The 14941-nt window shown below is 46.2% G+C and overlaps 1 protein-coding gene across 1 annotated transcript in view; it reads left to right on the top strand.

Moving 5' to 3' along the window:
• DENND5A (DENN domain containing 5A) overlaps positions 1 to 9331 on the top strand; it is a gene marked incomplete at its 5' end in the record, with an annotated part of 55719 nt that extends 46388 nt beyond the window's left edge. Inside the window, 8 exons of the mRNA XM_015596386.1 lie at positions 2142 to 2263; positions 3436 to 3581; positions 4176 to 4294; positions 4674 to 4855; positions 5452 to 5534; positions 6046 to 6169; positions 6756 to 6924; positions 8298 to 9331. Of these exons, the coding sequence (XP_015451872.1) occupies positions 2142 to 2263; positions 3436 to 3581; positions 4176 to 4294; positions 4674 to 4855; positions 5452 to 5534; positions 6046 to 6169; positions 6756 to 6924; positions 8298 to 8481 (1129 nt within the window). The remainder of the gene's footprint in view (positions 1 to 2141; positions 2264 to 3435; positions 3582 to 4175; positions 4295 to 4673; positions 4856 to 5451; positions 5535 to 6045; positions 6170 to 6755; positions 6925 to 8297) is intronic.
• Positions 9332 to 14941: the final 5610 nt, after the last annotated feature.

Genomic DNA, 14941 nt, shown 5'->3' with positions numbered 1-14941 from the left:
TTGCTTTCGTCGACGGCATGGACTGGGTACCTTTCTCAATACAGATCATGTTGCCTAGCACCTAGTAGATATTTAATTGTGCACATAAAATGTGTGCATGGTTACACAGGCAGGAGGAGGTACACAGCCTTGGAGAGTATATCTTGATAGAATATGCCTGAGTCTGGGATTTCCAGTTCGCCTCCAAGACTGTTGGCAGCTTGGAGATAGGGTAAGGTGGTGGGAAGGGTAAAGTGGCCCTATGTTCTAAGGGAAGAAGTTAGTTGGCTCCTATATAGTGACCTCAAACTTTTTCCCTAATCTCTCTACAGTGACTAACACTGTGTAATGCTCCCTTTACTTTGAAGCTCACTTTGCATGGCTGCCATGGCCCTATACCATCCTTTTCTCTTTTTCCCCTTACTCTTCCCATGATATTGGCTTCCACAGTCCTCAGTTCTCTGCATGCACACACATTCTTTTCACACTCTCACCTGCTCACTTGCTCTCTCAATTAGTGATCTCACTCATTCTCATGACTTCTGTCACCTCTAAGCAGGTGACTCCCACATCTGAAGCTTTAGCTCTGACGTTTCTTCTGAGCTCCAGTTCTGCATTTATTTCCATTCAACTATCCTACTTTTAAATCAGAAAGAACAAAAGCAAGCTTCACAGTCTTCATCATAACTACCTTTCTCTCAAATTTTTTGTTCATGTCACCATTATTCTCTCTGAACATCCCCTCTACTCCCTAGCTAGGTTCAAAATTTGGAGTGAGTTTGACTCCACTTTATCTCCCACGTACACATTTCAGGTCCTTAGCCTCTGCCCCCACCTGTCTCCTTTATTGTTGCTGAGTTTCACCCTCATTCCCCCTTTCACCCCTCAGCAGCACCAAATTTAAAATTCCCGAAGTTGGTTGTGGCTTTCCCTTTATCTAGGGCAGATTGCAGAAACCTATTATTTGTAGGGCAAACTGCAAACTCTTTAGCCTGAATATTGCAGGCCTTCCTGCATTTGACTCTAGCCTAACTTTTTAGCCTCATTACTGATTACTTCCCTGAGCCGTCAACGCCAGTCAAATTGGTTTTCATACCCTGTCCTGTTCCTTCTTCCACACACCGGTCTAAATTTGTGCTGTCCTTCAGGGCTCTATTGTTTAGGACCATCGATGCTTATGGCTCTTTAAATTCCCAGAGAGCCTTTCATTTAGCAACTCATTATGTGGAGTTTACCTGATTTATTCATTTAGACGGTATTTGAGGATAGGTGCTTCCCTTTGCAGCACCTGCACATAGTAGGCCATGGTTGGTGAATCATCTGTTGAAAGTACTTTATAAACAAACCTGACTAGATAGAACCTCACAGACGTGCTGAGTCACATGTGCTGGCTGTGGTGATGAGTCTTTCTTGGTGACCAGGATAGTTACCTTTTTTGTTCTCTGTGTTGAAGACCTGTGCATTTGGCTCTCTGTGTCCCCTGTACTTGGGGAAGGTATCATTGCTGTGCAGTTGCAGATGGCCTGCAATGTCAGGCAAAGAAGTTGGTCTTTGATGAGTAAGCAGTGGGGACGAGAGGTGGGGACAGGAGAAAATTTGAAAAGAGAGGAAGGACATGATCTCTGTAGCTCTTCCTTTCCTATGACCTGGATCATTTCCTTTATTGCTCTTTATTGCCTTTGAGGTAGTCCTGGGCTTACCTTCACATTTAGAGCAGTGTTCTGACTTATGGGTTTCAGGTCTGCTGAGGGTCTGATACTAGCCCTGGGTATGAATGGTGATCACAGACCTCCTGCCATTGCTCCTCCCACACCACACACTGGGGTGTTGCCCTAACTAGAAGCCTGAGAGGGCCTGTGTCTTCCTTGAGGGAATTTCATTCCAGTCCTCAGTTTAAGAATAGAGAGTCCATGACTTCTGATACTTTACATTATAGTAACATCAACCCTTGGACACACGTACTGTTATTCCTGCTATAGCTTAAGCCACTTTCCCTCTAGCCCTCAGAGTAGCTGGCTTTGTTTCTTTTTCAGGTGGCCCTAAAGAATTTGAGGCTTGCCATCTTATTCTTCGTTCCACTGTCTCCATTCAGAACTGAATAATTCTAGCCTCTTTCCCCTCCTTTTGTCCAGGAGACTGATGTATTGCCTCTTCTCTGACAGAAAGCTGTACAAGCGCTATGCCTTCCTGTGCTGTGACGACGAGAAGGAGCAGTTCCTCTATCACCTCCTTTCTTTCAATGCCGTCGATTACTTTTGCTTCACCAATGTCTTCACAACTATCCGTGAGTAGGCTTGTGCTCCCCACTAGCCTTCTTGGTTTCAGTCTTCACGAGCCTGCCTGAGGCTAACTCCCTGTCTCCATTTTAAAGAAAATAGATTATCACTTGCACTTTCTATTTTCCTTTTATTTCTGTGGGGAGAGAGGTGCACTTGCCCTCCTTGGAGGTTGTTTTTTTTCTCTGAAACTTCTTATTCTCATTCTGAACTGGGAGCTTAGTCATTTCGGCCATCGTGTTGTCACTGTTGTCCTAGGCACTGCTCTGGGAGCCTAAGGCAATGAGGTGGAGTGGGGTGGGGCAGTGAAGTTCACTGCCCTCTCTGCACACCAGTAAAGAAATCTTCACAGAAGGTTTTAGATCAGCCCATAGGGAAAAACAGCTCTTCCTGAAGTAGCAGAAAGAACTCCAGAAGACAATGGGAGGTTTGGGTCCAGGTCCTGCAGTGTCCTAACTCGTTATGATTTGTGAGAAGTCTACTCTTGCTGTGGGCCTCAGCCTTCCTATTTGCAGAATGAGGAAGAAGATTCAGTATGGTCTAAGGAAGGCCCCTGGAACCTCATCTTTCTTTGGTGCCAGGACACTCTGTTGAGTGGGGGCCACCTTTGAATGTGCCCCATAGCTAGTTGTTTGGCCAGTGGCTCAATAGTCTCAGGGGGCTTGGACTCTTCTTTTTCTAGGATACCCATCCTCCCCCTCAGAGACAAGGCCTGTAGGCTTCAGTAGGAGTAACATTGAACTACAGTTTAGAGGACCTGAGGGAAATTATTTCTCTCTCTGTGCCTCAGAAAAGGCATTGCAATACCTGCGTGGCCTCTCCTGAGATTGTTATGAGCATTCATGAGGTGATGGAATGAAAAGTGCTCTGAAAAGCAATTTAGTACAATGTTGAATTGGCTGTACTATTTGAGGTTCACTTATTTCCGAGTGTGTATATGGACTTGGATCTTTGATGTTTGGGTGGTAACCGTGGGAGGAGTGAGAGTGAGGGGAGGATTGGCTGACATTCTGAGCCAACAAGAGCCTAGGTCCTGGGGACCTGCTGCTCTGGGCTCTGCCAGGGCCGGTACAGCAGCGGCCACAATCATGCCAGCATGCCTGGGGGCAGATCAGGGCCCTTTCAGGTATGGGAGGGATTTCTGATCCCCCTCAATGCCTTTGTGGCTTCCCCTAAACAGTGATCCCCTACCACATCCTGATTGTACCGAGCAAGAAGCTGGGGGGCTCCATGTTCACTGCCAACCCATGGATCTGCATCTCGGGAGAGTTGGGTGAGACACAGATCCTGCAGATTCCCAGGAACGTGTTAGAGATGACCTTTGAGGTATGTGTTATCCGGGGACCACAACCCCAGGCTTTGTGGGGATCTGAGTTTGCAACAGCTGCTTTTCTGGAGCTTTCTGCAGGGTTTTATGGAGGCCTTGCTCTGTACAGTGTTATGCATCAGCATAGCTCACCTATGCTGAGATGGTTGGAGGCCTGGAGTGAAGGGTTGACTCGAGGAGGGAGAAGCCTTTCCTGTCTAAATGGTCTCTGGCTGGAAGGTGCTTACCCATCTGAACTTGCATACCTCCCTGTTCATGGTGTGTTGAGAAATACCCAAGAGTTCTTTCAGCTGCTGATCCCAGGTGTTCACAGATACCTCTGAACCTCAGACTGCTGCCCCACTTCCAGAGCTGCCTGCTCCCAGGCCCTATTCTCCCTCTAGATAGCAGCATCTTCTTTCTCAGCCATGGGCCCCCTATGGGATAGTGCTGTACTGCTAGCTTTGCTGGTGGGTAGAGCCATGAGCTCTGTCCCTGTGGATGCTCAGAGGCCAGGTTGTAGGCAGCCAGTCAGATCTGTGCCTCTGAGGAATGCTACTCTCTTCTGTTTTTCTGACCTACTCCATCTTCTCTATTTGGCTATTCTCTCACAGTGCCAGAACTTGGGGAAGCTCACTACTGTGCAGATAGGCCATGATAATTCTGGGCTGTATGCCAAATGGCTGGTGGAGTATGTGATGGTCAGGAATGAGATCACAGGACATACCTACAAGTAAGTGTTCCTTCAGGTTTGCTCTAAGATAGTGGGGCAAGATTACCACTGGGGTCTTTGTTTGATGCTTGGGTATATGGAGTTCTCAAGGAGACTCTTTAGGTTGTGATAGGCCAAGGCAACTTCCTGTTTGGCTCTGCCTTGTGTACCTGAAAAAAAATAGGAGGATTTTCCAAGTGAAGATGTGTAACATTGCTGTGCATAGGTTCCAGGCCATCCATCACTCAGGTGTCTTCCCTGATGAAATACACAGTAGGATGGATGAGCGGGGCCTTGATGGATTCCCAGGCATTGGCTTTGTTGATGGCTCTTGCTGAGCAGCAATGGGAAAGACACTGGAGAAGCTGGCAGCTCTGACAGGCCATTGCCTGACTTTTAGGTTCCCATGTGGCCGGTGGTTGGGGAAGGGCATGGACGATGGGAGCCTGGAGCGGGTCCTAGTTGGGGAGCTGCTCACATCCCAGCCTGAGGTGGATGAGAGGCCATGCCGGACCCCACCCTTGCAGCAGTCCCCCAGCGTCATCCGGAGGCTTGTTACCATCTCACCCAACAACAAGCCCAGTAAGTGAGAGGAGGGGCTGGGTCCTCATACTACCCATCCTGGGAAATGTGGGCAGATCCCTGGGAGCCTTGATATTTTAGCCCAAACCTCAGCCTATGCAGCTGCCTCAGGAGCCACCTCTACTGACAAAGCAGTCTCAGGCCTTTGTCACCTTCTTCTCATGAATCCTCGGGAGATTTGGCACTCTCCCCAGAGGCTTGGAAGGAGAGGAGAGAGCTCATGGAGCCCGGACTGGGTTCTCTATACTATTTGTATATGATCCTAGAGAGGAGAGGGTTCTACCTTCTGGTCTTCTCTTTTGTGGTTCCTGAGCTTCACAGCCAAATCTTGTCCCTTTTTTGGTTGCCAACAATTCTAGGGTAAAATGAAAAAATAAACTTTATGGAACTAAGGTATTGGCTTTTGCTTTTTTCCCAGGATTTTAGGAAGAGCTAGCTCAGTGAAGTTGGGTAGGTGAGAGCCATTCTTCTCAGGAAGGGTCCAGGCTGTCCTGCCTCTCTCATGAGCCCTCCCAATGTCCTCAGTCTCCTGCTCAGTCAGCTGAGCACTGTTAGCTTCTGAGATTGGTTAGGGATGTCTGCTTGATTTTTATCAGAGCTGAACACTGGGCAGATCCAGGAGTCCATTGGAGAGGCAGTCAATGGCATCGTGAAGCACTTCCATAAGCCGGAGAAAGAGGTGAGCCTTTCTGCCCTTCAACCCAGGGCCTTATATTGAATAAGAGAAAATAATATTCCAGGCCCATTTGCTTGGACAGCCCGGAGTGTACAGTATGTGCCTCAGTTAGTTTGAGATCGAGCAGATTCTTTCCTTTGGGGGCCTCTGCCTTGGGTTACCCTATTTTTCTTACACACCAATGACCCAACAGAGTTCCTAGGCCCCTTGTGAATATTGTGTGTTCCTGTCCTCTTCAGGATTTTTCTAGGTCTCCCTGAATAATGGCCACACTGGATTTGTCCCCCTGGTGGGTACCCAGATCCATCATCTTTTCATTCATCCATTCATTTAGCAAGTGTTCACTCTGAGAGCTGTTCTGAGGTAGGCACTGTGCCAGGTGCTAGGGAAATAGACTGGGTCTCTGCCTGTCCTTTGCTTCCTTCCCAGCTGTGGGCTTTGGATTTGGGGATGCCGTGGTGGGAGGGCAGCTTGGCTGAGGCAAGCCTGTCACTCTCCCCCATTTCTTCACTAGCGAGGCAGTCTGACACTGTTGCTTTGTGGAGAGTGCGGCCTTGTCTCGGCCCTGGAACAGGCTTTCCAGCATGGATTTAAATCACCCCGTCTCTTCAAAAATGTCTTCATTTGGGATTTCCTGGGTGAGTTGGACTAGGGTATGAGGGTGGGAAAAGCATGCAGAGACATTGGGACTCACCATATACGTGGGTGCAACCATTGGGGTCTGCAGTAAAGAAGCCAAATCAGGTGACTCAGATTAGAGCAATTGTTTGTTTGCCCTGCCTTTTCTCACCCTTCACCCCTCACCTCCTGAGAACTGGACAGAAAAGATTCTTTTTAGGCATCTGTTTTATAGTATAGCCTTAGTTGTGAGACCTCACACTTTGTCCTTGTAGATCCAGAGGGCTAGTTGATAGCATTGGAGCCCAAGCCCTGTGTTGTATCCACTTGGAGAATTTTCATGTAAGGAACTTATTCCTCAAGAGTTTTTTGTCTTTAGGGAAGGGATCAGCTTTATATCAGGGCCACATAAATAACTTTTAAAAATAAAGATAAGGAACATAAGGATCATTTTGAAATGTCACCAGTGATGTTAGAACACTCAGGTTATTCTCATTAAGTTACCTGCATCAGCAATGGGGAGGTCCATGGCAAGTGGCCTGCAGGACAGTCAGGGATAGGTCGGTTTCGAAAGCCTTTGTCACTGGCAAGCTTATCTCTTCACAGAAAAAGCACAAACGTATTATGAAACTTTGGAGCAGAATGAAGTTGTTCCTGAAGAAAACTGGCATACAAGGGCTCGGAATTTCTGCCGATTTGTCACTGCAATCAACAATACTCCCCGGAACATTGGCAAGGATGGCAAGTTTCAGATGCTGGTGTGCTTGGGAGCAAGGTACTTCAGCCTTACAGCCCACAGTACATAGTAGCCAGCGTTGGAGGTGGTGCTGGAATCCTCATGTGGTGCAGGGGATGGGGGACTGGCTAATACCAGGCGTCCTTGGGCAGGCGAGGCCTTGGAGGGCTTTCTAGAGGCCCTTAATTTCCTTCATGTACCATATATATGGGTGGGAATCCGTAGGGGTGGAGATAAGAGTGTGTGTGTAACTGGGGAGAAGGGGCCACATTTTGATGGGAAGGAATAAAACCACCCCACTGGTGAAATTCGAAAGAGAATATATCTAGTCATTCCTTCAACAAACATTTGATTGTGCCAGGCCTTGTGGAAAGGGGTGAGAATAGAGCTAAATCAAACATGGCCCCTACCATGTAGAAGTTCACTTGTCCCAATTAAAAACAGTACAAGGCAGAAGGTTGTGAAAGTCCAAAAAAGAAGTACACATTCATAAGGTATGCTAAAAATGTAGAGGAGAAAGATCAGAGAAGGCTTCAGGGAGTAGGCTATAAGGGTGAGCCTTGAGCTGGGACAGAATCCTTTCTTACTAATATAGATTTGTTTAATCAGGGGACTGAAATTATATTAATTTGATATCCTGGATGATATGCATCAGAGTGGGCAAGATTGTTAGGGGTTATTCGAGTAGGTCAGATGAGAGCAGGAGGCCCAAATAAACTTAAGGCTGAATTTGTTCAGGCCACAGAAGAGAGGGAATTGGTTGTAGTAGTTATAAATAGTCTCTGGAACCAGATTCATTAAGTTCACATTTTCAGATCACCCACTTACTAGCTGTGTGATCTTGGACAAGCTACTCAATTTCTTCATCTATAAAGTGGAGATAATAATAGCACTAATAGCACCTACCTCGTATCATAGAGTTACCATGACGGTTAAATCTCTTGTAACAGTGCCTGCTACATGCTAAGCACTATGTGGATGTTAGCTCTTAGTATTGTTCCTGATGGTGGTAGCTATGGGGAGGAGTGATTGGCTATTGGCTAGAGATTGGCTGTTGAGATGGAGGAAGTGGTGCTGCCTGGTCCTGGTATCTGGTTGGTGGTAGGGTTATGTAGGGAGGGAGGGGGCAGTAGGAAAGGAGGAGCAGGCCTGACGTCAGATGACAGGGCTGATTTGGGTCAGATTGGGTTGGTGTCTTAGGGCTGGGCAGCCCTCAGTGGGAGCCTTTTAAAGCTGTGTAGGGCTTCTTTGCCAAGCCCTGTTACAGGATGAAAAGCTGTTATGGGGAGCTATTTGCTTCTCCAGCTTCAGACTTCGTTTAAGGAGTGGTGGAGCAGGTTTCCCTTTGGTCTTGAACTAACCATCTCCCTTCCTTTCCCTTCTGACCCATTTGGACTGATCTTGCCCACCAGAGATCACCTCCTGCACCACTGGATTGCCTTGCTGGCCGACTGCCCCATCACCGCACACATGTATGAGGATGTGGCACTGATCAAAGACCACACACTTGTCAATTCCTTGATCCGCGTGCTGCAGACATTGCAGGAGTTCAACATCACGCTGGAGACATCCCTTGTCAAGGGCATCGACATCTGACCTCCCAGCACCAGCTAGCAATAGGACCGAGAAAGACTCACCCTGCAGCTCTGACCCTCTTCCCCAAGGGACTTAAGCAGGTTGTGCAGGAGATGGAGAGGAAATGTACACTCACTGTAAAAAGAAAACTAGAGGATTTTTGGAATAAATAATCTATTTTAGAGTTTATTTGCCGATTTGCTTTTTACACACTTTCATGTGAAAGAGTGATAGGGAGAGGGAGACGAGGTTGGTGCCGCTTATTTTGAAGCTGGTGCCCTCCCTCGCCATGGCCGCGTGCTGGGAGCCTGCGGCCTCCCTGGACTGAGCCTGGCACCGCATGCAGGGCAGTTCTACTTTCTTGCCCCACTGCGTTAATAAGGCCATTCCACATTGTTTTTAAACTGATGTTTTCTATATTAACATTATTACGGATATTTGGCTTTCCTGGGCCACACATAGGTGTGCTGGGCGGGAAGCCCCAAGCTCCAATCAAAGGGATTTTTAGTAGTGCCTCTACAAGCACCGATGAGTCAGTCCCACATCTTTTCTTTTTGTGTCAGTATTATTTGGGAAGAAGACATGCTGAGATGTATCATCGTGCAGAAAATCACGTTTCCTCTTGGCACGCAGTTGCACAGAAGTAAACATAAGCATGTTTTAACAGATTTTCCTTTTTTTTTTTCTCTCCATATTATTTATTTAACTCTCATTGTGTGTTTTAAGTCTTTCTTTTTATTTTTTCTTTTTTTAAGAAAAGGAAAAGCTTGTCACAGTCTAACTGGCTATGTTATTATTGTTAAATTTATGTTGTTTTGCAACTTAGAAACCAGCTACAGTATGGCCCACTTAATAAAACACCTGAAACAAACCTGCACGGTTCCCTGATTTTTATGGGGGTGGCGGAGGTTGCAGCGTGATCTGTGTGTGAGAGGACCCGGCGGCAGCATTGTTGCTCTCTCCTCCCCCGGCTGGCTCTGGGCTGTGGACTACCCAGGATGCCCCTGTGGGCCTGACATCTCCTGGGTCCTTCCTGCTGCCGCTCCAGGAGCTTTCATAGTTGTTAACTTAAATGGTTATTTGAGAGAGATGCAAACAAGGGTTATTTTCCTACTCTACAGAGGAGGAGGCTGAGACACACAGGGGAAAAGACGTGTCTAAGGTTGCAAAGATTGTCACTTGACTGACACAGGATGGGCCATTTCTTGAACGGTAAGGAAGACCGGGTGTAGACACGTGAGGTCCTGTCTGCCCTCAGGAAAAAAAAGCTCTTTCTTAAGATGGGTTTCCTTTTCCTAAGATAACAGGTAATAGAGCTTTATGAGAGTCCTGGAAACCAGCTTCCTTGGGTTTTATTCTTCAACCAAGCTGCTTTGGCAGCTCTAGAAGTGTAGCATGGTCAGGTAGAACACCTCAAACCAGTCAATGTCTTTTGTGTTTCCTTGATTTTGCATGAATTGTTCCCTCTGCTTGGAATCCCTCCCCTCGTGCCCACTTCCTTTTTTTCATTGTCCACGATTTACTACTATAAAGCCTTCCCTAATCTCTGCTGGACACAGTTAATCATTCTCTCATTGCGCTCTTATAGTTTCTTAGTTGTTGGTTGGCACTTATTCCCTTGATTGTCATTGTCCACATTCATGTTAGGCCCACTTCCTAGGCTGTGAGCTCCTAGAGGGCAGAGAGAGTGCCTTGTTCTTTCCCATCCTGGTGTCTAGCAGGTGGTAAGTGCCAAGATAAGGCTTTTTGAAAAGATGACGAAAGGGACTGGAGACTTGAACAGTCGCAGTGCAATATCCTGCCGGCAGGGGGTGTAAGTGGACTGAGCTCCAGCTGTCTACCTGGGGAGTCCGGTTATTTTGGAAATGGAGGAGAGGTGGGCAGCACCTCTGGAGCAGGAAGGGGAATTCTTGGCTGAGTAAGAAAGGCAGGATGGACCTCACTGTATACACGTTGTGGGCCTAGGCCAGAGATTCCCTTAAGCTGTGCCATGCACACACCTCTCCGTTTTCCTCACAACTCTACAAGGCAATTTTAGATTATCCCTGGTTTACAGGTGAGGAAAGCAAAGCTCAGAGTTTAATCATTTGTCCAAGGCTACACCTATCTCATAGTTACCAGGACTGTGTCATTCCAAGCTTGTGGCTTTTCCATTTATGACTACTGTGCTCAGATGTCATCATTTCCACCCTGACTACTCTCAAATACCAACAGGTCAGTTACTTTTTATCCCCTTACTGTGCTTTATTTGCCTTCCTACAGCTGTTAAACTCATTATTTACTAATTCTAAATACATGTTTTATAAGGGAGGGAGGGACATGGTCCACTTTTTTCACTAAGTAGTAACTGGCACATGGTAGGTACTCAATAAGTGTCTGTGGAATAAATGAATTCATCGGCAGTGGTTAAGATCACAGACTTAAGTCGAAGTCCTTAGGTTGAATCCTTGCTCTGCCTGTTGTGACCTAGAGCGAACTACATAACTTTCCCTAACCTCAGTTTACTCATCTATAAAATGGGACTGGTAATAGTGCCTATGTCGTAGGGTTGTTGTAAGGACTAAATAACTCTACATATATATCTGCAGTAGGGTCAGGTTTATTCTAAAGTGTTTGATAAATGGTGGTGGTGGTGGTGATTACCCTATTGTATCAAACCTTGTCCTGGTTCCTGATTGAGATTCAGACCCCTGTCCTCAAAGACCTCAGGCAAGTGCTGTGGGGGAGTATGACACCAGGGGAGGTATTGGCCATGATGGTTCTGCTTAAGGTGGAGGAATGTCAGAAGAGTGGACACAAAGGCATGACGATGCGAAGGGGCCTGCCAGATAGCAAAGCTTACAGAAGTCTAGTGCTAGAGACGAGTCTGAGACAGAGGGGAGCACCACTCAGGTCAAGAATAGAGCTTTACCGGTCTCCCCAGAACTCCTCCGTTCCCCTATCTCCCATCCACATCCCAGCTACTTCCCTCCTTCTAACTTCTTGACCTTAGTAATGATCATTTACTTGAGTTTCTTTATTGTTTTATCATCCAAGTGTGCATCCCTACACACTCTAGTTTTTAGTCTCACTTTTTTTCTTAACGATACAACTTTTAAGTTTTTTTATCTAAAGGGTCCACTCTATCCCTTTCTTTTCCTTAAACAGGTAGTCTGTTGAAGAACCTGGGCCATTTGAGCTATAGTTTTCCACAGTCTAGATTTTGCTAATTTTATGCTGGTGATGCAGTTCACTGTGCTCCTTCATCCTTTGCGTTCCTGCAAATCAGTGGCTAGATCCAGAGACCTGATTTGCCTTGGCTTTGAACCCTTTGATGAGACTCTAGGTGGTGGTGTGCTCATTTATCAGGAGGCACATCACGTGTGATGTTTACTTTTTTTTGATGTTAGTAGCCATTGATGCTCAATGCCTACGTCCTGTAAGTAATTCACTCAGGGAGAGGGGAGGTGTTGCAACATGGAGATATTCTAATCTATCATTTTGTTTTCATTCATTAGATGGAATAATTTTATAAGGAGATGCCGCCCCTCATCTATTTGATTTCTCAATAGAGTTTGTATAGGAAAGGCGGGATAAGTGCTTAATTCTTTTCTTAACTAATTCTAATTCTCAGCTTAAGATAATGAATAGCACAAGTTCCCTCTTATCCTCAGAAAGTGGCTATTTTTAAAAAATATGATGAACTCAGGGGTTTAAATGTATTTTGATAGGTTTTATTCTATTGCAATTATTATTATTGTTCCATCTTGGTTGTTGGGAGCCTCTTCAAGTTGGTCCTGAGTTGTTTGATATAACCCTGGTGCTTGCTTTCTGGTATTTCGAGATGCCCCAGGCTCATCTTGTACATTTTCTGTCCTAAACTTAGAATCAGCTATTTCTGTGAGAAAATGGGTTTCACATGTCTTTTACTCATCTCTGATGTATAAAAGCAACCCTGCCACCTCCTGCTGTTTAGGCTCAATTATCTCTGCTAAGATGGTGACTCTTGTCTGCTGGTCCTCAGGCACAAGGAGTCCAAAGTATTTTGGTGACAACTGGAGCTTGTAGTTCAATGCACTGAGATCTATAGAATGTAATTCTCTGTCCCCTGGCAAAAGTGTTCCCCCTTTGGGACCAGTACTTCCAACCCTACAGAACCCAGAGCTAAAGGAACAGGAAGCACAGTGTCCCTCAGTGGGTCTTTGGAAGTGATTGTAAATGTCACCACTCCTGCTTCTGACCCTTGGTTCTGGGACCCATGTATTCTTCCTTACAGACATAGCACCACATACAAGTCCCTGATTTAACGAACGTACTGGATCCTGAAGGATGACCCTCTAGCCTTGCACATTACTGCCTCAAATTATTGAAGTTAGTGCTTCAGTTGTGCCTTCTGTAGGCCATTACAGTGCTCTTTGAGGTTGGCAGCTTCTGGATGGTGCAGTGTATGTACATATACCCAGTGGACCCTAATATCATGGGCCCATTCCCTAACTTCCTTCCCTGTGAAGTGGGTATGCTAGCTGGATGCTGTACTGGGTGGGGTTCCATACCTGAGGATCAGGTACACTCTAAGCTTTTGGAGATTGGTGCTGGCTGAGGTTCCGTGGAAAGAAAAGGCAAACCTAATCCCAGAATAGATCTCTATCCCTGTGAGGATGAATTGCTGGCCCTCTCAGGATGGAAGAGGCCTGATATAGTTGATTTGCCACCCAGTGGCTGGTTGAACTCCTCAAGGAATAGTGCCACATCTGGGGCTCAGCACTGGCCTCTTTTGCTGGCAGATTGGACATTCAGGGGTGGCAATAGCTAGATTAGCTTTGGTATGTGGATGTCCATGCTGCTGGGCCTATGTGTAGCCTCCATCTCTGCCACTATGATCAACTCCATTCAGGTGCCTATCCAGGATGGCCAATGATGAAGTGCCTGAGTCATTTAATTTCTTGGTTGTTCAGTTCTCTTTTGTGGTGAATGCTCCCTGGATGTTGCTAATGTGTGATACAAAAAAAATCTTCTTTGTGCCTAAAATGTCCACCCATATGCCTCTACCCTAGACTGTCTTGTCCCTAATCTTCCAGACTTTTGCTTTCCAGTCCTCTGACTAGCCAGGCTAGACCATCAGCCAGCCACTGCCCAGGAATGTATTTATTCTCTTGTGTATAGCTTTCCTCCCATAACCAGGTGACCACTTACTGCTCTGCTCATTGGGAAGATTTTCCCTGGCTTTCCCTTGCTTCCTGCTGTCTTCCAAGGCAGCACTGGAACATGACTGCCATGCATCCACTGTCCATTTTTGGCTTCCACCCACATACCAAACTGATGCATCAGCAAACCAAGCTCAGTTACCATTTTCATCTTAATAATGGACTTCTGCTACCTGCACCTGACTTTATGACTTGGCAGGTCTGACATGAACCCAGTTCATAATGGGAAGTTCTTGATGTACTGGCACTTGAGGTTCATGGTCTAGCATTTCATCTAAACCAAGGCCCAGTCATATGTGAGGAGCTGTTTCTCAAAAGGTATATAATTCTCTGTTGCAGTTCGCATGGCTTTGCTCCAGAATCCCAGTGTCCTGCTTTGTGATTCTTTCACTGGGGCTTACAGTGAGCTCTGTATTACATCTTTACCCACCACTGACACTTTTCAACACGATAGAGTCTGCTGGATCATATGACCCAAATGATAGACTATTTGCTTAGGAGCTTGGATCTCTTGTAGAGCCCTCTTCTGCTCTAGGCCTCTCTCAAAGCTGGCAACTTTCTGTGTCATCAGAGAAGAATTCCTAAGTGTGGACAGTGTGGTCTTCAGAACCCAAAGAGGCCTTCCAGGTGCTGTGCTTCCTTCTTTGTGGTAGAGGATACAAGAGGCATCAATTTGTCTTTTAATTTGAAGGGAATATTTTGGCATACCCATGACCGTTAGGTACCCAAAAACTTCACTGAGGTAGCAGGTTGCTGAGTCTTCTTAGGATTTATCACCTTTTGGAGCACATGTGTCTTACTAAGGTCTTTGATAAACTAGCCACCTCTTGCTTTTCCCACTTAGTCACCATGATGTAATTGATGTAACGGATCTGTGTGACGTTCTATGGGATGTCCAGATGGTTCCAGATTTCTATGGACTGTATTACGACTGAAGGCAAGAGAGTTAACATAGCTTTGGGGAAGAATGGTAAGTGAATATTTTTGTCTATTCTACATAATCGTGAACTGTTTCTGATCCTCTTGTTTCACTGGAATAGAAAAGAACATATTGACCACCTCAGTGGCCACATACTATGTATCTGAGGCCTAACTAGTCTACTCTAGCAATGATAGCGCATCCAGCACAATAGTTGCTATTAGGGCAATTACTTGGTTGAACCACGGTAGCCTGTGGCCATTCTTCAGGATCTATCTGGTTTGCCAGTGTCCAGAGTGGCGAATTAAATGGAGACATAAGAGGAGCCACATGGCTGCATCCTTTAGGTCTTTAATGGTGGCATTGATTTCTGCCAGCC

This window comes from Pteropus alecto, unplaced genomic scaffold, assembly GCF_000325575.1.
Source record: "Pteropus alecto unplaced genomic scaffold, ASM32557v1 scaffold461, whole genome shotgun sequence".
Taxonomy (NCBI): Eukaryota; Metazoa; Chordata; class Mammalia; order Chiroptera; family Pteropodidae; genus Pteropus; species Pteropus alecto.
Note: the sequence above shows the minus strand (reverse complement) of the source record. Positions and strands in the feature narration are given on the sequence as shown.